We start from the raw sequence: 27066 nt of genomic DNA on the forward strand, positions 1-27066 counted from the left end.
ATATTTGTTCAGTGATTACAATGTGCAAGGATGCAGACATGAATACAGAACGTGGGCCCTGAAGAAACTGTGCACAGGGCACCGAGGAAGCTGAAAGGAGGGGTAGCTGCTGCAGCCTGAAAATCAGCGAAGGCTTCAACACGGAGCTCTTGTGATACTTTTGTTAATATGGAAAACACTTGGGTAAAACGCATTAAAAGGCAATAAAAATGCTCATACCAAGGGTGACTATTCCAATGGCAGCACAAAGAAATGAGACGATTTCTCCCACAAGTAAAGATGATAAACACTGTATAAAATTACTCAAAATAGACTAGTTGAAGGTACTAGAAAATGACCAAAGACAGGGAAAAACTGAGCACTGATCCTATTAGTTAAGAATATGAGGGCCTCCCTGGTGGCGCGGTGGTTGAGAGTCCGCCTGCCGATGCAGGGGACGCGGGTTCGTGCCCCGGTCCGGGAAGATCCCACGTGCCGCGGAGCGGCTGGGCCCGTGAGCCATGGCCGCTGAGCCTGCGCGTCCGGAGCCTGTGCTCCGCAACGGGAGAGGCCACGGCGGTGAGAGGCCCGCGTAACACACACACACACGGGGACTTCCCTGGTTGTCCAGTGGCTGAGACTCTGCGCTTCCACTGCAGGGGCCACAGGGTCAAGCCTGGTGGGGGAACTAAGATCCTGCATGCTGCACAGTGCGGCAAAACAAACATTTCTTTAAAAAAGAATATGAGTACGTGGCTTCATTGCTTGAGTGCGTTCCTCAGTCCCCCACTGCCAGCTCTGGTGGTGGAAAACTGCAGCCATAGTGACTTGAGATGGTATTCAAAGTTCAGTGCTGTAGATATCTGAGAATTTAAGGGGGAATTTTTTTTTTTTTTTTTTTTCGGCTGTGTCACACAGCATGCGGGATCTTGGTTCCCGGACCAGGGATCGAACCCATGCCCCCTGCAGTGGAAGCAGGGAGTCTTAACCACTGGACCACCAGGAAAGTCCCAAAGGGGGAAAACTTGAAAGCAAGAAATAAGTATAGAGGAGCAGAGATCCAAAATCTGAACATAAGTTCTGCCTAGCTTCCTGGCTGACCACTAACTATGCAAGGATGTGAGAGATGCCAAAGAGCTTGGGATAAAACCGGAAAGAATTGAGAGATCTACCCTTGTAAGACCGAATTCTTACTGGTGAGATATACAAGTCTGCTGCAACTCTGACAGAGGGTGCTCCCCTCCGAGCTCACATACAGCTCAGACTGCTTCAGCTATCAAAGGGCAAAATCCAGAGCTGGAAGAACAAGTGGGAATTTAGAGAAAACCTTAGAAACAAGAAAACCACAGAGAAAGTTAGCTCTAAAATCTCAGCTAGTCCCTGCCAAAACCTTTGGCTCTTTATTAAACTACACTGATTAGACACAAAGTAGAAAAAAAGAAAACCATAAAGATAAGAATGAAAATCAATGAGGAAGAAAAATGGACAATAGGAAACAAATCAATGAAAATAAAATCTGGTTATTGGAAAATATCAATAAAATTTATACACCTCTAGCTAGACTGATAAAGAAAAAAGACATAATATCATGAATGATTAAGGGTACTTAGCTACAGATCATGCAGACATTAAAAGGTAAATAAAAATACTATAAATAACTTTGTATCAATAAACATGATAAATTAGAGTCAATGGGCAAATTCCTTCAAAGACACAAATTTTCAAACCTGACTCAAGAAGTTATTAGAAAACCTGAATAGACCTATATTAATGAAAGAAATTGAACTCATAGTTAAAAACTTTCCAACAGATAAAATTCCATGTCTAGATGGCTTAAGCAATGAATTCTTTAAAACATTTAAATAAAAAAATAATTGCAGTCCTACACAAACTCTTTCAGAAAACACAGAGGGAAAAAATAACTCCAAGCTCAGTTTATAAGAACAAGCTTATCCCAATACCAAAACTATTAAAAGAAAAGGAAGCCACAGTCCAATATGTTTCATGAATACTAGATGAAAAAATCCTTAACAAAATATTAGTACGTTGAATAAAAAATAAATAAAAAAGAATAACATATTATGATTAAGTGGGGTTTATCCCAGGAATGCCAAGTTCATTTAATATCTGAAAGTTAATCAGTGGAACTCACCATATTAATACATGATGAATATCATATGATCACAGATAGAAGCTGACAACTGCACAAAATGCAGCACTCCTTCATGATAAAAACATTAAGCAAAGTAGGAAGAGATGGGATCTTCTTTAACCTTATAAAGGGTATCCAGAAAGCCTACAATTAACATCATACTTAATGGTGAATGACTAAATACTTTTTCCCTTAAGATCAGGAACTAGGCAAAGATTTCCATGCCACTTCTAGTCTATGGTGTCCTTGGAGGTCTTATCCAGTACATTCATGAAAGAAAACAAAGACATACAAGGTAAGAGAGAAGTAAAACTGTCTTTATGCAAAGATGGCCTGATTATGTATCTAGAAAAATCCCAAGAAATCTACAAAAAAGCTATTAGATTGACATATGAACTTAGAAAGTTCTCAAGAGAAAAAGTAAATATACAAAAAAATAATATTTCTATATTGTGGTGGTGTTTAACTTTCCACAAATTCTTTGACAATTTTCCCTTTAAAAGATAGATTCTAACTTCCTTTTCCTGAATGTGGGCTGATCATAATAACCTCCTTCTAATAAATAGAATGTGGTGGAAGTGACAGTATATGACTTCTGAGACTAGGTCATAATAGGTATTGCTGTCTCTGCCGTGTTCTTTCAGATCACTTGGTCTGGGGGAAACCAGGAATCCTGTCCTGAGGATACTTGAGCAGTCCTGTGAAGAGGCCCATGGAGGGGAATCAATTTCCCAGCACCATCTTATTGACCATGGAAGTGAGTCACCTTGGAAGTACATCATTTAGCTTTAGTTAAGTTACCAGAGATTTCAGCCCCTCAGTCTCTGAGTCTTCAGCTAAGGCCCCGGATATAGTGAAGTAGAGACAAGCTCTCCTCACTGGGCCCTATCTAAGTTCCTTATCCATAGAGACTATGAGATACTAAATGGTTATTGTCATTTCAAGTCACTAATTTTGGGGGTGATTTGTTATGTAGCGATAGATAACTTATGCATATATACAAGCAATGAACAATTGGAAAAAGGAATAAAAAACTGATTCTGATTACAATAGCATCAAAAATCATTTAGGATTCAAATTAATTTAAGGTATGTAAGACCCATGTACTAAAAACTACAAAGCATTGCTCAAATTAAAGAAGACCTAAATAAATAGAGAAACAATATTTGTGGGTTGGAAGACTCAGTATTACTGACAGGTTGATTATCTCTGATTGACTTAAACCTTCAATGCAATGGAAATCAGCAGATCTTTTTCTTGACATAAACAAATTTTATTTATTTTTTAACACAATTTCTAAAGGTCACATTCCACTTACAGTTATTACAAAACACTGGCTATATTCCCCGTGTTGTACAATACATCCTTGTAGCCTGTCTTACACCCAATAGTTTGTACCTCCCACTCCCCCTACCCTGTAAACCCCTCCCCCACCTCTCCACTGGTAACCATAGTTTGTTCTCTGTATCTGTGAATCTGCTTCTTTTTTGTTAAATTCACTAGTTTGTTGTATTTTTTAGATGCCACATATAAGTGATATCACATAGTATTTGTCTTTCTCTGTCTGACATAAGTGAAATAATTCACTTAGTGTAACGCCCTCCAAGTCCATCCATGTTGCTGCAAATGTCCAGACTTCATTCTCTATTATGGCTGAGTAATATTCCATTGTGTATGTGTGCCACATCTTCTTTATCCATTCATCTGTTGGACACTTAGGGTGCTTCCATGTCTTGGCTATTGTAAATAATGCTGCTATGAACATTGGGGTGCATGTATGTTTTCAAGTTGGTGTTATTGTTTTTCTTTGGATATATACGCAGGAGCGGAATTCCTGGGTCATATGGTAGTTGTATTTTTAGTTTTCTGAGAAACTTCCATAATGCTTTCCACAGTGGCTGCAGCAATTTACATTCCCACCAGCAGTGTACGAGGGTTCCCTTTCTCAACATCCTCGCCAACATTTGTTATTTGTGCTCTTTTTGATGATAAGTAGATCTCTGCACTGCAGTGTTCATGCCGTGGTAATGCCTACCTTTTCTGTGTTGTCATTCCCTATGGGATTCTTGACTGCATAGCCAATATCAAGAGTTGTCTGTATACAGTATCCTGGCGGAGGACTAGCTAGGGCTTTTATCTTCCTTTGCCCTGTCACCTCTTAGCTGAAACAGACCATGGCTATTCAAAACCTTCTTTTTTTGCTTCAATAATACAGGGCCACCTTTCTTAGAGTATCCAGAGCTTCAGGCAAGTGAGTTTTGCAGGGCCTCTGCCTATATAAACAATTTGATTAAGAAATATATGACAAAATTCAAGGGCCCATGTGAGGCATAGTGATTTATTAATGGAGATTTAGAATAATGAGTAGAGAAACATACTAATGTATTTGTCTATCGTCCAATCAGTGTATGTGAAGATGCTTTGTAATGTCCCGGTACCACCTCTTTGTATTCTTTATAGTCCGATGCATTATTTCTGGAAAATTTTATATCTCCCTTCATGAGAAAAAAGCAGCAATACTATTATTACTCTCAAAGCCATGACTCTTTGTAACCTGTCTGCACTGAAACAACATAGATTTCTTTGCCTCTGCAGTTCCTTAACACCATTTACTTAATGACTCTGCAACGTTTATCATGTCACCTGTGAATACTGAATTCTAATGACTGTCTCAGAAATCATTACTGTGCTTTGTTAATCATGACCACAATGGCAAGTCTTACCCACAGCATTAAGAAAAATGTGAATGGGCTTCCCTGGTGGCGCAGTGGTTAAGAATCCGCCTGCCAATGCAGGGGACACGGGTTCGTGCCCCGGTCCGGGAAGATCGCACATGCCGCGGAGCAACTAAGCCCGTGCGCCACAACTACTGAGCCTGCGCTCTAGAGCCTGTGAGCCACAACTACTCAGCCCGTGTGCCTAGAGCCTGTGCTCCACAGCAAGAGAAGCCACCGCATAAGAAGCCTGCACACCCGCCATGAAGAGTAGCCCCCGCTCGCCGCAACTAGAGAAAGCCCGAGCGCAGCAACGAAGAACCAACGTAGCCAAAAATAAATAAATTAAAGAAAAATGTGAATGATAATTCTTTTTCTGGTCATTAATTAATTCACAATTTTATACACTAAACACACATCAACGTATTTCCAACTTTTGGCTGTCTTCCCCCAGACTTCTTATGCTATGATCAGCGCTCTTCTAGAATGTGAACTCTATCCATGCTGCCTACACCCCTACCTTTGATACACTCCCACCTGTGGGCAGGAGAGGTGAGAAGCCTGAGGCAGGAGCCAGAAGAGCAGCCTCAACTGCTCCACAGAATATCCATCCCACTTGTAACCGACTCGGGAGAGTAGGAAGTCACCTCGTCAGCTGGAGGCATGAGATCTGTTACAAAGGCCTGGTTGTGTTAGAAAGCAAGGTTTTTAAAGCCCTTTTAGGGGCCAGGGCCAGCCCTCCCCACAGCACTGCTGAACACGTGCTGCGGAGCCTGCAGGGGGTGCCGTGACTGCCACAGGGGCCAGTGGGGGAGCAGACAGAGTAAAGCTCACTTGTCACCTCCCCTGCTGCCCTGGGGCAGAAAGGAAGCAGCACGGCAGTGAGAACACAGGTGAAAGCAGACGCTTAAGCCCAAGGGTAAGCGTGGCCTTTGGCAGCCTAGGGCCCAGTGACAGTTGCAAAAATTGGGGCTCCGGACAAGCGTATATGCTTTTTACCTGGGAAGTGTTGCCGAGCGGTAGTGAGGCCAAGGGGGTGTACAAGGATGGTGTCTCCCAGCTTATGTCCCCTGGCAATGTCTCCTTAGCCTCTAGATGCGTGGGAAACCTGAAGTCCGTCTGAAGCTGAAGCACCAGGCTAAGTAAATAGGTCTTTTTCACAGGGATACTTGGGTGTTACTTCAGCTTGCTGTCTGTGCAGTGCCCTGGGCGTGGTAGCCTGCCAAGAGCTGTCTTTCTGATCGTTACCGTCCTGTGGAGCTCAGGAATGCCAGGGCCCCTGGCCAGCAAGGCCGGGGGATCAAGAGGTGTCCCCTGTGTGGACTGAATGTGCTCACTGGCTTGAGCAGGGCAGCTGGAGAGTGGAGGGGATGGGGCCCCCTTCACTGGCTTCAGAAAGGCAGCTCTTCAGCCCCAGCCAGGGGGCAGGGGAGTGTTGCAACCACTGCGTGTGCAGACTTCAGCAAGGAAGTAGGACACTGCAATGACCACTCACCCCTGCCTGTTTAGCTAGGCAGTGGGAGGGTGCTGCATCCAAACTCACCCACCTGTGCTAGCATGCTAGGTGGAGAATGCACCAATGGCTTCCGCCAGCACCTCTGCCTTCAGGACCACTTCTGCTGTCCCCTGGCTCTCCAGCCTCTAGATTGGCAAATGAATCTTCCTCACATATGGCACTTTCCAAACTGTTGTTATTTTGCTGGGTCTTGGGGTGAGTAAGACCACGTGCAAATCCTTTACTAGGGGAATCTCAGTTTCCTATAGCACTTTGGTACCCTTGGACATCAGCCCTGTTGGGTTTCTAAGCCAAACGTTTTGGGAGCTCATCGTTCTGGTGTGGATCGCAGGGGCTGGGGTGTAATCTAAATCTTCATTAATAATATAGATTTCTTCATTACCAACCAGAAGAAAGATTCTAAATTCCTTGCTCCTCCTGGAGAAGCACCTGTCTCATGAGATCCCTCCTTAGCGCGTGTTGCTACACACAATGAAGTGGGGTCTTTTGCAAGACCGTGTCTCTACCTCTCCTACCTGTCTCCGTGTGGTCTTTTTATTCTCTGTTGTGGGAATCAGTTCATTTCATTTTCAGATCTTTTTCAGAGGGAAATGATCCAAATGTAGCTGTAGATTTAGTGTGTCTGTAAGAGCGGGTGAGCTCAGAATCTTCCTACTCTGCCCCTTTGGACCCCACCTTAAATCCTTTCTAGATTAAGATGGAGGTTATTATATTAATTTCTTTCCTTGAATAACTACCTGTATTTGTATGGAGTCAGCTGGGACTCTCGTGGACACAGAGCATGAGATTAGCTTAGATAAGCCTGGGTGAGCTGGGGTCAGCAAATCCTTTTGCAATATTGATGAGTGTATTGTGAAGGATTACTATCGTTCCTCCTATTCTCCTACGCTAGAGTACAGTTTTGGGACTGCCCTTCTAACAATTCTTATTAGGCAATTATCCCTCAAGGATTCTGGCAAGGACAACAGGAGCACTATTACTGCCACATTAATTCCACAGTCATTTTTGACATCTTGTTTTTCTTCTTGAAGAGGAATATCAATCTTCCATCCGTATATTGACTGACCATCTGCAAAACGCTATGTGGTTTGAGTTGCCCGGATTGTTGCCTCAGGCTTCTACATGTTCTGTTGGAAGCCTCTCTTGTCCTCCTCTCGTGGGCCAGACATTTTGTAATTCTAAAATGCCAGTCTATTCATGTCACTTCCACTTGTCATTTTCATGGTCTTGCATTGCCCTTCATCCCCTCTCCCTGGCCTTCTCCATACTTCCTCTTGCCTATAGGCCTTTACATGTGCTGCTTGCTCCACAGGGAACATTCTATCACCCCATTATCCCCATTGGCCTCGGGAATTTACACTTGCCTTTGTGTCTCAACATACATTTTACTTTCTCCTAAAAGCTATCTCATCATCCCCAAACTAGGCTCCTCTATTATTACACAAATCACACTTTAGTCATTGCTTTTTTATTTGTGTCTATTTTTCACCAGAATGTAAAGTTTGTTAGAATAGGGGCTGCATTAGTCCTGTTTTTTTATCACAAATACTCTGCTTAGCACATTTTAATAGAAAGTTGTAGATAAATGCATTATATCATGACTTGATCTATCGGTTCTGACTCAATAACTCTTTTTTTTTTTTTTTCTTTTTTTTTTTTTTGCGGTATGCGGGCCTCTCACTGTTGTGGCCTCTCCCGTTGCGGAGCACAGGCTCCGGACGCGCAGGCCTAGCGGCCATGGCTCACGGGCTCAGTTGCTCCACGGCATGTGGGATCTTCCCAGACCAGGGCACGAACCCGTGTCCCCTGCATCGGCAGGCGGATTCTCAACCACTGCGCCACCGGGGAAGCCCCTGACTCAATAACTCTTAATATCCTTGTCCGTTATCAGGAAGAGCCTCCAGGTCCTGCCCCTTTGAATACAAAACTGACACCACGCTCCTAACCCACCCAATCTATCATGGTACTCCTGCACCAAAGAAGAACAAGTCACCTAGCTTATTTCTGGGATCAAAAGCACACACACATGGCATAAAGTTCATGGTAAAGCCTAGTTTTATATCTATGTGATGAATTCCGTTTGGCTGATCCCATAACTAAACAATTCTTTGTAATATAAATAAAATTCTACATGTTTTTTCATGTTTGTTGTTGAGAACAAAGCAGTCCAGTTAGAGAAATGATGAATGACATTGCTCCACTGGCTCCTGTAAAAACATCTTGGAGAAAAAAAAAAAAGTCTTTTGTTTTCTCTCTGTTTAATTGTTCTAAAAATCTCTATTATCTATATATCTACTTCTAAATGTACCTATTCTGGAAGATATATATGCAAATATGAGCAAGGTCAAAAGTTTCATAGGAAATCCCTCCATGTCCTTCTCCATCACTGCCTTTGGGATTCAAGACTATTAAGACTGTGGAAGAACACCATTCTGCAGAGATTTCAAAGCAAACGTTTCAGGTAACAGCTGAACCTTGCATTTTATCACAAACAAGAGGAAGAGTACGCATATCTGTCTCAGTATCTTGCTGTCGTTAAATTTCAGTCCAAAGGAACACAGAAGAATCAATCAAAGCACAGTCTAACTTGGAGAAAGGAGTTCTCAGTCCCCCTCAGCACTAAAACAGTTAAGCAAACTAAGGAAGGATCAGATCACAAGGACAGAAAGACATCACTTTATTCCGCTGGTCAGAATTCCCAATAGGGTGATGTTAATATTATGAAGAACAACAGTGCCAGAAGGGACAATAATACTCTGACACAAATACTCTTACACAGCTAGATGTGACAGGTGGTTGGTATAACCATCCTGTAAGTTGCATATATGTAATTAAAGGTCTAAAGCGCCCACATCACAACTGCATCGGACACTTAGATGTTTGGAAAGAATTTCCCCTTTGCCTTTGCTCATGGTGTTTCCCGAAGAGGTTGCAAACCTGCAGTTGAGGGCAATTCCAGCTAGCAGACACACGTTTGGGGGTTCACACGGTGGGTTTTGTTTTTCAAAGCCATATTTCTCTCTTGAGTAGCTAGAGGACATGGAAATACTGATCTCCACATGGCTGGGTGACAATACTCACTGGGAGCCGTCTGGCTCCCTGTCAATGGACCATGTGTTTGCTACAATTGTTTCCATTTCTATTTTCTTATACCAGCCCCTTTATTCATTTGCGTCATCTTCTGTCTCCTTTAGGTATAGGAGTTTGCAATCCCAACTCTACAAAGACCATCCTTCCCATCCACCTCTACCTGCTCAAATTCTAGCTATCATTCATGGTTCATTTCAAATGTCCACCTTTTTCCTTTTCCCAACAATCAGATGTGAGCTGCCCCTATTTTGAATACTCACAACATTTCTTACACTTCTTTTGTAGCCTATAGAGTATCCAGTAATAACATTGCTCTTATCTGTATAGTACTTATCTTGTTTGTGTAAGATCTATACATAAGCTTGTACATTCATTCACCCATCCATTCAGCAAAAATTTATTAAGTACTAGGTGCCACATACTAGGTAAACATCTGTGGATATTGCAAAGAATAAGAAAAATGGATAAATCAACTATACTCCAATTTAAAAAAAAAGAGAGAAATGGAGACAGGCTCTCAGGAGATGCTGAGCTCAGGATCTACCTCGCTCACCTTTGATTCCACTGCAGAGCCTGGGCAAGTGCCTTGTGCTTAATAAATACTCAACTGGCGTTTGTTGAAGTGAATTTTTGTCAACCTTATTAACACAGTTTATGACATCCTATTAAATACAAGTATTAGAGCTATACTTCATAGCACTCTAAAAACCAATTTTGATTAATGTATGCTAATCACCAAACATTTCTTCTTCCATTCCAGTTACTCTAAATCACTCAGGTTTTATCCTGAAATAGTACTCAAAGTACTCAGATGTCTCTCTAAATTTATTTACCTGGGTAACTGCTGAAAGAGAGGCGACTACTGCTGGTGTCTTTATCAATGATGTTGAAGTCCCAGTGTTTATATATCCTGAGCATGGCAGCATACGTGTACCAGCTTGAGTGAGCAAAAAAGATGTTTTCAAATCCAGGAAGAACCTATAGCCAGAATCATAGTGAAGTATACAGATAACTGACTACAAATGTAGGAAGTGTAGAGGGATTATGTCAATTAAGGCATTTATTGCTGTTTTTGTTACTGGAAAATTAACCTTTAATGTGCACAAAACAGACAGAGTCTGTCCTAGCTTCCAAAATGGAAGATTCTGGATGGTGAGAGTGGCAGGTACATAGAGCATGGGAAAAATGATGGAAGAAACGGGTAACATCATGCACATCCAATTCCATCAGTTCCTTCCAGTTCTTAACTTCTACGACAGAGGAACCTGATATCTAACTATAGCTGGCAGTGATGTTACCATACTTGGGTGACATACAGAAAAAGTCCATATGGACCAGAAGGACAAAGAGAAAGGCTGCCGCATGTCTCACCTTAATAAGAGCAGAGCAATGCCCCATGTCCCATCTCTTAAAAACCTCCACGCTGGAGTTTTTTGTGGGAGAAAGTGAGGGAATCAGGTCCAGCAGATCTCCAACAGCATTCAGGAACTGAAGCTGGAACAGGGTTATGGGCTGGGAAAAGACAGAGACTGCACTTAACATTGACTGCAGACAATCAGATGTCATTTTCTATTGTGAGGGCTCCTCTTGTTAGGTATCCATTACATTATGCCTTTGTGAAGGTTCCCTAATGTAAGAGATACACTAGATTTTATTGTCGTTTATAAAATGATTTTTATGACGCTATAGTTTGTGAGACGTTTTAGCCTGTTAGCCACAGATTTGGGGAGTGGGTCCTATGAGAGTAAAATAAACAGAGCACTCTGCTTGCATTCCTCTACAGCAGGTTTTTTCAGTCTTGGCACTAGTGATATTTGGGGCAAAATAAGTCTTTCTTGTTGGGCAGGGGGGCTGGGCATTGTAGGAAGTTTAGCAGCATCCCAGACTTCTACCCACTAGATACCAGTAGCACCCCCCCAATTTTGACAACCCAAAAAGTCTCTAGGCATTGCAAAACGTCCTCTAGTGAGAAGTCATTCTTAGCTGAGAAGCACTGCTTTACAGCAAAAATATTCAACTAAGGTGCTTTTGATTTTGATCGTATGTTTAATATAGGACTAACAGACTTGACAGCATTAAACCTGAAGCAATTATCAGGCTTGAACATGAACTCTGTGTTAACTAGAGAGCACTGCTACAGCAAGATTCAAACCACCAGAGTCGCCCAGGGCTAGGCATCTACAAATTGGTTTTCAGGCAGAGGTGATGAGAAGACAAATACACATGACAATTTTAACAAAAGCAAAAGCAAGAAAAAAAAAACCACCTGATTATTTATTTATATAAACATTCTCTGTTTTTTTTGAATAAGTAATCCATTCATTATTCAATTTTTTTTTTTTTTTGCGGTACGCAGGCCTCTCACCGTTGTGGCCTCTCCCATCGCGGAGCACAGGCTCCGGACGCGCAGGCGCAGCGGCCATGGCTCACGGGCCCAGCCGCTCCACGGCATGTGGGATCCTCCCGGACCGGGGCGCGAACCGGTGTCCCCTGCATCGGCAGGCGGACTCTCAACCACTGCGCCACCAGGGAAGCCCATTCAATATTTTTTAAAACTATAAGATCTATAGTGGAAATTCTCTTCACTCCTATCCTCTGTTCACTCAAGACCCACCCTGTCTCCAGCTTATCACCTTTATTGGTTTCTTGCGTATCTCTCTAGACTTTTAAAAATGTCTTGAAGGGCTTCCCTGGTGGCGCAGTGGTTGAGAATCCGCCTGCCGATGCAGGAGACACGGGTTCGTGCCCTGGTCCGGGAAGATCCCACATGCCGCGGAGCGGCTGGGCCCGTGAGCCATGGCCGCTGAGCCTGCGCGTCCGGAGCCTGTGCTCCACAACGGGAGAGGCCACAACAGTGAGAGGCCCGCATACCACAAAAAAATAAAATAAAATAAAAATGTCTTACAAATACATTTTTAACATAAATGATAGTGTGTTATATGTACTTCTCTTCACCTTGATTTTTTTCTCTTTATATCTTTTCATATCTTGGGAACCTTTACATATTTGATATAAAAATCTTCCTCATCCTCATTCTTTTAAACAGTATTTCAATGAATGGATGCATTATAATATTTTTAACCAGTATTTTATTGGTAGACTTACAGGTGGTTTCTAGTCTTTTGCTAATATAAATAATGTAACAATAGTCAGACTTGGACACATCATTTTGTATGGGTGTGGGTCTGTGTAGAATAGATCTCTAGAAATGATTTTGGTTTTAATAGATATTTCCAAATTGTCTTCATAGGGCTTATTTCAATTATACTAGTACAGCCTAACAACATATTAAACAATTAGTTTATGTCCAGTTTGATAGGTGAAAAACAGTATCTCGTAGTTTATACTGGCATTTCTTCTACTATGAGCACCACTGAGCATATGTTTAAAAATCTTTGGATTTATTTTTTGTGAACTGTGAATGTGCTTTATCTGTTTTTCTACTAGGTTATTCTTGTTTACCTACTTTTTTTTTTTTTTTTTTTTTTTTTTTTTTTTTTGCGGTATGCGGGCCTCTCACTGTTGTGGCCTCTCCCGCTGCGGAGCGCAGGCTCCGGACGCACAGGCCCAGCGGCCATGGGCCCAGCCGCTCCGCGGCACGTGGGATCTTCCCGGACCGGGGCACGAACCCGCGCCCCCTGCATCGGCAGGCGGACTCTCAACCACTGCGCCACCAGGGAAGCCCATTGTTTACCTACTTTTAAGAGTTCTTTAAGTATTAGAGAGATTAGTTCATTGTCTCTGAGATGCACTGCAATATATCTTTCAGTTATCTTTTCAGTAATTTGCTTTTAAATATTTTGCCTATTTTAAAAATTAAGAATGATACCATACATATGAAAGAATAAAGATGTATATGCACAGTTTAAGGAAAAATAATAAACTCCTATTACCCACCTCAGTTTAAAAAATAGAATATTAGCTGTGCCTTAGAAGTCACCAATCGCATTTCCCTTCCCTTCCCTACAAGTAGTAACCACTTTACTAAATTTCATGTTGTTCATTACTTGCTTTTCTATTATTTTATCATCTATGTATAAATCCTTAAACAATTATTTTTAAAACTTTTCCTGGTTTTGAATATGTACAAATAGAATCATACTGTGTTCATTCTTTTGCTCAAAATTATTTTTTGACATTCACCAATGTTGATCATGTGGAAATAGTTCATTCATTTTCATTCCTATATGGTATCCCATTACATGAATATATAGTGTCACAATATACTTATGATAAATATCTGGGGTGTTTCCAGTTCACAGCAAAACAATGGTACTGTGAACTTTTACGTACTTGGGCCCCATATTCAAGAAAGTATGTAACATCTGAGTGGATCTGCCAGGTTGTAGAATATGTGTTATCCTCAAATGTTTCAAGTAATGTCCAATCCTTTTCCAAAGTGGCTGTAATAGTTTACTTACTCCAGTAGTGCTTGGGATTTCCCAGTTCTGGTGTGTAATAGGATCTCACTGTGGTTTTACTATGCATTTTCTTGAAATAGAGCATTTCTTCACCTGTTTATTGGCCATATGTATTTCCTCTTCCATGAAATTCCTCTCGATGTTTTTGCCCACTGCCCATTTTTCTACTGAGTATTTTCTTTTTAACAATTTGTTGATGTTCTTTATGTACTTTAGATACAAATCCTTTGTTAATTAAATGTATTGCAAATATCTTCTCCTGGTTTACATCTTACCTTTTCACTCTCTATACTGTCTTTTTTTTTTTTTAACATCTTTATTGGAGTATAATTGCTTTACAATGGTATGTTAGTTTCTGCTTTATAACAAAGTAAATCAGTTATACGTATACACATGTTCCCATATCTCTTCCCTCCTGTGTCTCCCTCCCTCCCACCCTCCATATCCCTCCCCTCTAGGTGGTCACAAACCACCTAGCTGATCTCCCTGTGCTACGTGGCTACTTTTGATAAAAAGAAATTCTTATTTTAATTAGCTGAATTTGTCAATCTTTTTCTTCATGGTTAGTGCTTTTGTGTCTTAAGACATTGTTGCCTATCTTATGTCGTATCCTGCTAGTGAAGACTGAATGATACTGGGTCTAGGCTATTGTCATTACTTCCAGGGTTTTCAAGGGACAAAGCAAGGAAACGTGTACTTTTTTTTTTTTTTTTTTGGCTGAGCCATGAGGTCTGCAGGATATTAGGTCTGCAGGATCTTAGTTCCCCAACCAGGGATTAAACCCAGGCCACAGCAGTGGAAGTGCCGAATCCTAACCACTAGACCACCAGGGAATTCCTGGGAAATGTGTATTTTTTAAAAGTAATGATTTGCTACCTATATTTCAACTTAAAAACAAAAACACAGGATCTTTACTTCATTGATTTTTCTTATGCTGAAAATCTTGTTATCTAACATATTTATTTGCTTTATTTTACTATATCAAGTGAACTCTATCAAATTTCAAAATAGCAATATCAATATTTTTACTAAAGTAAGATTATAATTCAAGGTCGTTTGTTTTGGTTTTGGTTTTGGTGATTCTTCTTGTCTGTAGCATCTATTCCACTGAGGATGTACAGCAGTAACTGTGTTTTAAGGTCACTTGAAATAACTGCTGTCCGTATGGTTATGCCACAAACTTGATGCACCATTAGGTATATTTGTGTCAATTTATTTTCAGATCTTAGGAACTGCTTTGCTTTTAAATATTTTTTTATAAGTATGAACAGCATTTACATGGTTCCAAAGTCAAATGTAAAAAGCAAATTTCATTCAGAGAAATGTAGCTTTCATCTCTGTTCCCTCCACTCTCTTTTCTTCCTTCTTTTATAGGTAATCATTTATTTTTTAGTTTTTGGCTTATTCTTTCACTGTTGTTTCTCCTTGAAAAAATGAGCAAATCTATCTATTATCTATCTATTTATCTATCTATTATCCATCTATCTATCTATCTCAGTTTCTTATGCAAAAGGTAGCACATGATATACACTGGTCTTTCCATTTTTACACTTAATAACAGATTCTGAAGGTCATTGCATAACGGTACACGGAGATCCACCCTATTCCTGTTTATAGCTACATCATTTATGCAGCCAGTCCTCCATGCATTTGGCTGTTTTCAGTCTTTTCGTTATTATAAATTATCTGTGATGAATAGGCTTGCACTGTTGCCGGTGAACCTTTGTGATAATCCTAGAAATGGGATTACTGGGTCGGAGGGTAACTGAGTGATTTTGGTACTGGGTGCCAAAACTCCTGTCCACAGCAGACACACCACTTTGTATTCCCACCAGTCTTCTAGGAAAGTACCTTGTTCCCTCCATTGCCTTGCCAACGCAGTATGCTCTCACACTTTGGAATTTTTGCCAAATTGATAAGTGAGAAAGTATTTCTCAGTATGATTTTAATTTGTATTTCTAATTTTATTAGCAAGGCCAAGTTCATATGATTAAGAGTATTTTTTGCATCTATTTTCTATAAACTGTTATTTTATATATTTTGTCCAGTGTGAGAGTGTGTGTGTGTGTATGGTATATATATTACCCCCAGGAAATAAAATCTTCCTAATTTTTGGAAGTATATTACACGGTGCCTTTCAATCCTCAATGATTCAGTAAACCTTTCAAAAAAATTATGATGCATGGGCATGTGTGTGTGTGTGTGTGTGTGTGTGTGTGTGTGTGTGTGTGTGTGTGTGTGTGCTATGGAGGATGAAAGCATAGAACTTGTACATTTTGTAAAACTTAGACATTTTTCTTTAACAAAATATTGTCTGACACACTTGCTTTATTAGGTTAATTAAATAGCCAGGGGCTTCCCTGGTGGCGCAGTGGTTGAGAGTCCGCCTGCCGATGCAGGGGACGCGGGGTTGTGCCCCGGTCCGGGAGGATCCCACGTGCCGCGGAGCGGCTGGGCCCGTGAGCCGTGGCCGCTGAGCCTGCGCGTCCGGAGCCTGTGCTCCGCAACGGGAGGGGCCGCAACAGTGAGAGGCCCGCGTTCCACAAAAAAAAAAAAAAAAAAAAAAGCCAGTACATTCATATGGGGCTCTTTAACCTACCCCAGAGTATAGACTGAAAGAACACAGAAACAAGCTGGTTTATTTGTGAGTTAACCTGACACTGAGTCAGGTGCTAGTAATGACATAGATAAGACAGTTCTTCTGTGCAAGAAATTTATTCTCTAGTCCTAATTTGATCTTCTCCTTAATTGGAATGTATCAATAATTTTAAAGATAAGTTTCAATATTCTTGCCATACCATATAAGTCCTGAGTAGTTTTTTAAAAAATCTTACCTTTGTTCCTTCTACGATAGCCCTCTTCGTTGCCCCTATATATAGCCCATCCATTTGTGCCATAACATAGCCTGTATGTCTCCAAAATGGGTCATCCTTGTAATTTTTGATGTTATACCGGGCCCACTGATCTTGCTTCCTGGAAAACAAATTAGATTTGTACTAGAGGTCTCCATGGTTGTTCATCCAAAGCTAAATTAAACCCAAGTATTTAGAGATTATATATTCAGATACTTATGCTAGCTAGTATAATTTAAACTCTGGATCTTATAACATTCCAATCACTTTGAAAGGATATCAGAGCAAATCTAAATGATTCTTAATTTCTCCCAAGGACTATGACTCTTCCATTATAACTTCCCCCATGCTCTATCTAGAATTATCTAGAAACACAGGTGTAATTTTTACTCATCTGTGATACTGAGACCTAAGAAAGTTGAGGATAGACTGTTCAAATATATCTTATATAAAATCATGTTTCACTAAATCGGTAAGGACAAGTTGATTAACTTTACTTTGCAGATAGAAGTGATAAACAACAGGGAAAAACAAAAGCTCTTGAGGATAGGGTGGTTTGTGTTTGTATTTCTCTCAGATCATTTTTGTAGTTTATGGTTTGCCCTATTCCAGCTGTCGCTAATAACAGCCTCAATGCCTCTGTCCAAGGAAAAAGTCTTTTTTAAAAATAGTCCTTTCGGGCTTCCGCGGTGGCGCAGTGGTTGAGAGTCCGCCTGCCGATGCAGGGGACGCGGGTTCGTGTCCCGGTCCGGGAGGATCCCACATGTTGCGGAGCGGCTGGGCCCGTGAGCCGTGGCCGCTGAGCCTGCGCGTCCCGAGCCTGTGCTCTGCAACGGGAGGGGCCACGACGGTGAGAGGCCCGCGTACCGCAAAAAAAAAAAAAAAAAATAGTCCTTTCATTCTCTCTTCTCTTTTTATTGTCTGCACTTTATGCAGGATGAGCTGATATAAATTTGTATACTAAAAGCTATTTCTGATGTGTTCAGGCTATCTCTAGATCAATTTAAAAATACAGTGTCACTGCTTCATGGGATCTAGCCCAGATGCTCTGTAGGACCTTAGCATCTGACAAAGGGGTTGCTTAGTATATAATTTGGAGGGCCAAACCAAGAGCTCCTTTATCCCCAAATTAGTCTCATAGTCTGTCATCCCACAAATATAAAACAAGTTTTCTGAATATTGAGAATTATTAGTCTTCAGAAAACTTTACTAAAATGGAAATATTCTCAGAGGATGTTAAGAATTATACTTTAGATATGAGCTAACTCCCCAGCTAGGATGAGTCACCAGGTCCATGAAATGGAAGCACCTTTCAGAGGGAGGAGGAGGGATTTCTGCAAGGAGAGGAGCCCCCAGGTGGAAGAGATCCGGGGGTTTGACTTTGCCTGTCTTGCACTGGTGAGGTCTTCCTTTAGTTGCGTCAGCAATTGATAATGGGGTATTCAACCTGACCTCTGAAAGAGCACATATTAGAAGGCATTTGTCCACAACCAGTTTTCATGCCATCACCAAAAGGTGCTATACTTAACTACAAGAACTACTCCAGAGTCCTGCCTAAGAGATGGAAAAGAAATTGGTGAAGGAGTAATTGCTGTTTGAAATGAAAGATTCAAGTCCTGAAGCCTCAACAGCAATAAGAAGAGGAAAGCTATTATACTTACGTTAAAAACTCCTGTACTTTATCCACCATGGAATGTTTCTCAATCAGCTGTGGGTAGAGGTTTGTGAAGTGGTCATGCATATGTCTGAAAGGAGAGATGAAAATTATTACATTTCCATTTTTCTTCTTGGATTTTCCCATCACAGTAAATTACCCAGCATTTTGGCTAACTGGGTTGTTCCCTACAGCAAACCTTCCCTATCTTCTTTTATAAATTAAATGCACAATTTAAAATTGGGAAATATTGGGACTTCCCTGGTGGCGCAATGGTTAAGAATCCGCCTGCCGGGACTTCCCTGGTGGTGCAGTGGTTAAGAATCTGCCTGCCAATGCAGGGCACACGGGTTCGGGCCCTGGTCCGGGAAGATGCCACATGCTGCGGAGCAACTAAGCCCGTGTGCCACAGCTACTGAGACTGTGCTCTAGAGCCTGCGAGTCACAGCTACTGAAGCCCGTGTGCCACAACTACTGAAGTCCATGCACCTAGAGCCCGTGTTCTGCAACAAGAGAAGCTACCACAATGAGAAGCCCGCGCACCGCAAAGAAGAGTAGCCCCCGCTCACTGCAACTAGAGAAAGCCCGCGTGCAGCAACGAAGACCCAACACAGCCAAAAATAAATAAATAAATACATTTATTTTTTTTTAAAGTGGATGTATTTTAAAAAAACCAAAAAGGTCCTACTGTATAGCACAGGGAACTAACTCTATTCAATATCCTGTGATAAACCATAATGGAAAAGAATATGAAAAAGAATGTATATAAATGTATAACTGAGTCACTTTCCTGTACAGCAGTAGTTCACACAACACTGTAATTCTACTATACGTCAATAAAAAATAAAATTTAAAAAGAAATAATAATCCTCCTGCCAATGCAGGGAAAAAGGGTTCGATCCCTGGTCCAAGAAGATCCCACGGGCCATGGAGCAACTAAGGCCGTGCGCCACAGCTGCTGACACTGTGCTCTAGAGCCGGGGCTCTGCAATAAGAGAAGCCACCGCAATGGGAAGCCCGCGCACCTCAGCAAAGAGTAGCCCCCGCTCGCCGCAACTAGTGAAAGCCGCGCACAGCAACGAAGACCCAGTGCAGCCAAAAATAAATAAATAAATAAATAAATTTTTAAAAAATTAAAAAAGAAAATTGGGAAATATTCCCGACATATAGAAAAGCATAGACTATAACAAACACCCAAGTATCCACTGCCCAACTATATAAAATCATTATATTTTGCCATATTTGCTTCCTATTTTTAAAAAAAGATATAAAACAGAAGATAGAGCTCAACCGCTGACACTAATTGTCCTCCCTTCTCCCCAGAGGCAACTGCAGTCTTGCATGAGTAAATGTCTCTTTTTACACATCTGTTTTTCTAGTATGTATGGGTAGATATACATATACAAGTAGAGTCACTGGGGTGAATATTCTGTACACCTATAGTTACTAGATACTGCCAAGCTGTTCTCCACAGTGACGGTACAAATGACGTTCTCCCCACCTGCATGTTAGATCTCTCCTCGCTCCTTAGCCTCACCAACACTTGGCACAGTCAGACTTTCAAATTTTCAACAGTCTGTTGTATCTGAAATGATTCTTTGTTTCAATTTCCATTCCCCTCAGCATTACTGGCCGTTTGAGATTCTTTAAAACTTATTTCAAAAGTTAAATGTCCCTCATATGCTATACAGTAAACATTTTTGGTGAGCTATAATTGACATACAACATTGTATAATGATTTGGTACATTTATATATTGCAATGGGATTATCACCATAGCATCAGCTAACACCTCTACCATGTCATGTAATTGTAATTTCTTTTTGGTGGTGAGAACAATTAAGAGCTAATCTCTTAGAAACTCTGAAGTTTACAATACAATACTGTTGACTATAATCATTATGCTGTGCGTTGGCTCTCCAGGACTCTTAGCTACTAGTTGCAAGTCTGTATCCTTGAACAACAGCTCCTCAATTAAACGTTTTTGAATCGATGAAAATAATCCATTTACATCTGTTGTGATTTTAATATACTTGGATTTATTTCTGCAGTCCCTTCTGTTTTCCATTTACCATCCCTTTTTTCGGTCCCTCTTTTATGCTGTCCCTGTTTAAATAACATTTTCATTATCCTTCTTTTTACTTCTGCTAATTTAGAAGCTTTATATAAAATGTACAATTGACTCTTGAACAACATGAGTTTGTACAGCAAGGGTCCACTTATACATGGATTTTTTTCAGCAAATACATACTCTTTGGATATGGAGGGCCGACCGTAAGTCTACATGAGGGTTTTTGACTGTGCAGGGTTGGGGGTGAGGACTCAGCATCTCTAACCTCAGCATTGTTCAAGGGTCAGCTGCATTTCTATTCCATTAGTGATCATCATTAAAAATTGTGAAAACATTCATTATTATGCATTTTATTATAAAATATAAATAACTTTTTTTTGGGGGGGGGCAGTACCACGCGGCATGCAGGATCTTAATTCCCCAACCAGGGATCATCCGTGTCCCCTGCAATGGAAGCATGGAGTCCTACCCACCGGACTGCCAGGGAATTCTTATATAAAATCTAAATGAATTTTCTATTTCTCTCCTCCTCCAAACATACATATTTTAGCAAGCTTTACCTATCCATTGACATCACCCATCACGTTATTGTTCGAAGATTTAGTTTTACCTTTTCAATTAAAAAAAATTAAAATAATTTTTATTGTTTAACTTTTACAATCAAATTTTATTAATTTCTTTGTTTTTTGTGTTAACTATTGTTCCTTATATCCCAAATGTTCCTTCCCTCTTGCTATTTTTGTTAATGTATGTCCTATAATAGTTTAATAGAAGTCTGTGCATGGTAAAATATTTTAACTTATATATCTAAAAATATCCTTATTTTGCCCTTGCTCTTGGATAATTTAAACGGTTTTAAAACTCTAGTTAGTTATTCTTCCTCAGTACTTTAAAAATATCATCCTCATATCTTCTGGGTCTATTGTTGCTAATGAGAGGTATGCTGTCAGTCAAGCTGAGATTCCTTTGTAATCAATGTTTTTCTTTCTGATAGCTTTTAAAATTATTCCCTTTATCCTCAACTTTCTGTAGTTTCATCCTCTGTGTTGTAGCAATTTGATAGGCTGTGTCTTCCAACTAAGGACTGGTGTCTTTCTCAATTTTGATCAATTCTCAACTATTACCCTGTCAACTATTGCTTATCTGCAATTCCCTCCAGTTTCTTTTCCTGGGACTCCTAATAGACACATGTTGGAGTTTCTCAATCAAACTTCTCTATTTAATAACAGCTCTCTCATTATTTTTACCCCTTTCTCTCTTTGGGCAGTGTACTGTATAAATCCCTCAATACTAATGTCTGATTCAGAAATTATTTCTCTGAATTTGTCTAGTCCAGGGTTTGCCCACTTATTGATATTTTAAAAAATTAATTTCCATTTATGATATTTCAAGCAGGTTCTTTTAAAATATATACCTGTCTTCTTATTTCTTCCTTTTTGTTCCATAAATTTTTCAAGTTTTCCTTCATATGTGTGTGTGTGTGTGTGTGTGTGTGTGTGTATACACATATATTTTGTTGTCATTGTTGTGACCTGCAGCTTGAGTGATCTTAGTTCCCCAACCAGGGACTGAACCTGCGCCCTTGGCAGTGAAAGCGCAGAGTCCTAACCACTGGACCACCAGGGAATTTCCAAGTTTTCCTTCATTTAAAAATTAGAGTACCTTAAGCATATTTAAAGTCTGTGTTAAACCCATCTACAAAATTAATCTGGAGGGCTTCCCTGGTGGCGCAGTGGTTGAGAGTCCGCCTGCCGATGCAGGGGACACGGGTTCGTGCCCCGGTCCGGGAAGATCCCACATGCCGCGGAGCGGCTGGGCCCGTGAGCCATGGCCGCTGAGCCTGCGCGTCTGGAGCGTGTGCTCTGCAACGGGAGAGGCCACAACAGTGAGAGGCCCATGTACCACAAAAAAAAAAAAAAAATTAATCTGGAGTGTATTAATGACTTTATTGTTGATTTTGCTGACTTTTTCTTAGCATTCAATTTCTTTGTGCTTTTTTGAACTTGGTATTCAGGCATTTTAAGTTATGTGTTTGTTTACATTCTTAAATTCTTCCCCCCCCTTCCTTTCTCCCTCCCTCTTTCTTGCCTCTCATTTTCTTCTAGGCACTTCCATCGGACTCCCTGAGAACCAGGTCTTATAGCGGCTTTGGGGGACTTCTTTCCCATGGAGTGCTGCACATATATGTGTACTGGAACAAGCACATATGGATGATTTGGTTCTTTTGCTCACCCTGCCTCCCGTCAAGCTCACGGTTGCTTATAAATCTCTACACCAGAGTGCACAGCAGCAGAAGTTATTCTGTGGCCTCCTATTTTCCAAACAGTCCAAAGCAGCAAGGTTACTTCTGCTTCCCAGGCTTGATTCAGTTCCCTCAGATCACCGAGGCCTTCAGCCACCAGCAGGGGTGGCTGTCTCTGCCTGCTTCATGCTAAGGGCCCAGCAGATCCATACCCCTACCCCATCGCTTTTCTGCTTCATTTCTGGTTCAAGAGATCTTTAATCTTGTTTGGGGGGGGGCAGCTATTTTACCATGATGCTCTCTTTCTATACATTTTATCTACTATTTGCTCCAAGTTTGGAGCAAAGTGGGTCAAATTGTGAGCCCCTTGCACCCTCTGGACTGGAAGTTTACCTGAAGTCTGAGTTCTGGTTTTTATCTGATGCTTTTTATCGACCTAGAGGTCAGCACTGTAAGCAGGACATGACTCAGCTTCCAAAATGGGAATCTGGCCCCCAGCACTGAACTTTAGATATCTTTATCTAATAGTTTCCAGAACTGAAATTGATGAGGATAGAGTTTTACTGCCAGTGAGGCAAAGAACATTAAAATCCTTTGAAATCTTTTATTTTATGGTCTTTGAATTCAACAAACTTCATGAGTGCTTTTCCTTCAAATTATCTGTCAATATTTTTTCAAAACGGAATGATCATATTTAACTTTTGTTTATATATCTCTTATGCTGCCACACCTATTCTTCTATCAAGTTGGTCCCTTTTCTATCATCTCTAAAACTGAGGGAGAGAACAGCAATAAAGCTAGACAGGTATGTGGGTGACAGGGAAGGGACCCTCTGCTCTGGCCTCATATTCAGGCGAATGGAATGCAGAAACTCCAGGTGAGTGGAATGGCTTGATTTAGCTGCTTAGGGAAGCAAAAGCCCTTCAGTTTTCCCTCTGAGGTTGCGTGGGGAAGTAGAGATGGCTGCCAGGACTGTGTGGGCTCATGAGCCAAATGCAGCACCCCTGCACCCCGCCATGAGTTTCAGGGAGCAGCCAAAGGCTTTCTTGTCTGGCCTAGGGTGGAATAAGAGGACACTGGGAGTTGATGGACCTCCTGGGGGCAGAGGACTTATACTTGGGGTGACTACTGCAACCTCGATGGCATTGATTTTGCAGCTGGAGACCAGGGAGACCATGGAAGCCTCTTCAGATGTCAGGTGGGGAAACACCCCAGTTAAAGACTCAATGAGACTGTTCCACTTCAGTAAATGTGCCAGAGAAGGACACAGGACAATCACAGCTTAAACATCTCCCCTCCCTCCAAGATGTCTCAGTAACACCAATCCATTCTGGAAAAAAGTGTTTGGAAGAGGAGTGGAACATTCTGGATTGACTCAGTTTCAATGATATTTTGTCCCTATTGAAATGACTATGGTAACATTTCCTGCCATGTAGAGGAATGGGCTCTTAAAATTAAAATGATTTAAATGGAAATAAAGTTCTCTGTTTTTAGAAAAAATAATTTGTGGGCTATTGACCTACCAATGCTCACTCAGGTAAAGAAACAAAAATTCATACTTTTTACCTAAAGTCTCCATCACTGCACCCTGCCCAGCTCCACCCAGAGTTCCAGATCCTCTCAATTTTTCAGCCTATTTCAATAAAGGGCTGTGTTTCTCAACTGGAGTGATTTATTCCCTCCAAGGGGGCATTTGGCAATGTCTGGAGACGTATTTTGTTGTCACAGTAGGGGGAGGGAAGGTGCAACTGGCATCTAGTGGGTGGAGGCCAGGGATGCTGCTAAACTTCCTACAATGCCCAACAGAGGATAATTCAATCCCAAATGTCAAAAGTGCTGAGGTTGAGAAACCCTGAAACAGAGGAACATTCATCCTGACTTGGGGGTGGTTGCTTGGGTGGAGGTCCATGTAACAGTAAAGACAGATGTAGATAAAGGAGAGTAACTAGGCCAGAATTATTAAAATTTTTTCTTTCTTTTTTTTTTGTGGGGGGAGGGGCTAAACTTTTGGATTCTGATATTCAGAACTGGGGGAGAGAAACCTGTACCTTGAGATCAGAAGTGGAGGCTTCACCTGATTCTGCCCCACCCAGGGGCCCTGAGGAACAAAATCCACTCACAGTCCCCTGAGCAGGTAGAGGCCCTTCTCTGTCCTTTGAGCCTGGGGCCCTGTACTTTTGCGCGCTGGAGCAACACAGGCCAGCAGATAAGAGCAGAGGCTTTGAATTCTGAACTCAAAGCTTCATCCACTCCTTGTAGGCTCTACGACCATAAGCAGGGTCCCCAACTTCTCCATGCTTCCGAACTCTCATCAGACAGAGCCAAGACCAGCCTCCATGTCGAGGATGTGTTAGATTTCGTTTCAGCTCCCGTGGTGTGTAAAGTCAGTAAGTTTCCTCCTAAGTTGGCCGAGACTCTCCCCATCTTTCCATCTCTCATACACGCTTCGTGACAATCACAAAGACATATGGACACCTACTGTTCCCTGAGCCTTTTTTGCATTATGTTAATACCATATCATTTAGTGCTTGTCAGGTGATCTCTCCTACTCTTTCCTAGTTGTTTCAACTTCCTACTTCCTGGGTCTGAGACCACATTAGGCTCCTTTAGTATTTCCCATTGCGATTAATCCATTTGTGTGTGTGTGTGTGTGTGCATGTGCACGGACTCCGTAGCTGGACAGCTGGTTTCCAATTCTGGCTGCTGCTTACTAGCTTTGTGACTTTCAGCTACTTACTTTACTTCTCTGTGCCCAAGTTTTCTCATCAGTAATATGGGGATAGTAATAATATGTACCTCACAGCGTGGCTGTGGATTAAATAATTTAACATATATAAAATGTTTTGGGGCTTCCCTGGTGGCGCAGTGGTTGGGAGTCCGCCTGCCGATGCACGGGACACGGGTTCGTGCCCCGGTCCGGGAGGATCCCACGTGCCGCGGAGCGGCTGGGCCCGTGAGCCATGGCCGCTGAGCCTGCGCGTCCGGAGCCTGTGCTCCGCAACGGGAGAGGCCACAACAGTGAGAGAGGCCCGCGTACCGGGGAAAAAAAAAAAAAAAAGTTTTGAACAATGCCCGGCATATTTTAAATTACATATATATATATATATATATATATATATATTTGTCTGTGTGTGTATATATATAAATATAAGTGCTAGTCGTCATCATCATCATCATCACTATTTTGTGGTTCATGTTAAGTCCCAAATAATTACCAATTGATGGGTCATCTGATAATTTTGAGGGTGTGACTGTGTCTTACTTACCTTTGCTTTGGCTACAGCCTTGACCTGGAGCCATATTCAGTTTCTAATATCAGAAGGAGCAAGTTGGGGGTACGGAGGAGATTCCTGAAGTATCTCTAGGTGGTAAGACAAACGCCCCAAAAGGTTCCACCTTCGACTAGTCTCTCTATTTGCGCCATAATCTTGCTAGAACCTCTTTTCATCACAGTTTTAGCAACTGTTGTGTCAACACATTACCTTAAAACGCGTGGAGGGAGTACTCCGGAACTCACTCCTCACTGTCTCTCTATCCCCAGAGCCCGGCACAAAGTAGTATAACGAGGGTGTGTCACGTTGAACTGTGGCACCCAACCTGGCTAGGTAATTCCAGAGGAGGTCATTTCTGCACGTGCCTCAGCAACACAAGAGATCAGCCACTTTGTTAAAAACTAGAGCAGACCGGGTCCTCACATCCCCATCACCATTCTTTCCAGAAAGGTTTCCTGACTTATTTTACTAAAAATCAATGCCTATTTATCAGCTTTTACATCATTAGTGAGCCATCAGAAACTCTTAATTTGCAACTCTTAGGGAGCCACCCAGTAGAGTTAAAAAAAATGAAGGCATAAATTCCATTTGGCCAAGGCTGCTAGACAATGCATTACACGGAAATACGTAGCTGACACTTCCGATTCATCTCTCATAAAACTGGAACAACAACAGGATTCAATTAAACTTCATAAGGCTGTAGTTAAGTAACCACTGGAGGGCAGAAGTGCTGTGCCAGGCGTCTGGGGTATATAAAGATGAATTAAGATGGGGACCCTGTCCTCAAGGCACTAACAGGTGGTGGAGGGGAGAGATGGGGCTCCGATCCAGTGGAAATGGAATCAGAAAGAGCTTCATCAAGAAGAGAGCATCATATAACTGATTCACTTTGTTGTACAGCAGAAACTAACACAACATCGTAAAGCAATTATACTCCAATAAAGATGTATAAAAACAAGGTCATTTCTCACAGCTATATAATGTATCATCATATTGACACACAATACAAAATACTGTAATTTCCCAAAAAAAAGCATAAAACAAAAGAAGAGCGCATCTGAGATGCGTCTTGGAGGTTGAGCAAGAGTTTGATAGGTGGAGACG

General features: G+C 41.4%; 1 protein-coding gene across 1 annotated transcript in view; it reads right to left on the minus strand.

The window, feature by feature from the left end:
* Positions 1-27066, minus strand: part of PLBD1 (phospholipase B domain containing 1) — a 68531-nt gene that overhangs the window by 23421 nt on the left and 18044 nt on the right. The window contains exons 3-6 of the mRNA XM_059082227.2: positions 18386-18469; positions 16707-16845; positions 10823-10963; positions 10285-10429 (exon numbers count right to left, since the gene is read on the minus strand). Coding sequence (XP_058938210.1) covers positions 10285-10429; positions 10823-10963; positions 16707-16845; positions 18386-18469 — 509 coding nt within the window. The remainder of the gene's footprint in view (positions 1-10284; positions 10430-10822; positions 10964-16706; positions 16846-18385; positions 18470-27066) is intronic.

Source organism: Kogia breviceps, chromosome 12 (genome assembly GCF_026419965.1).
Source record: "Kogia breviceps isolate mKogBre1 chromosome 12, mKogBre1 haplotype 1, whole genome shotgun sequence".
NCBI classification, from domain to species: domain Eukaryota; kingdom Metazoa; phylum Chordata; class Mammalia; order Artiodactyla; family Physeteridae; genus Kogia; species Kogia breviceps.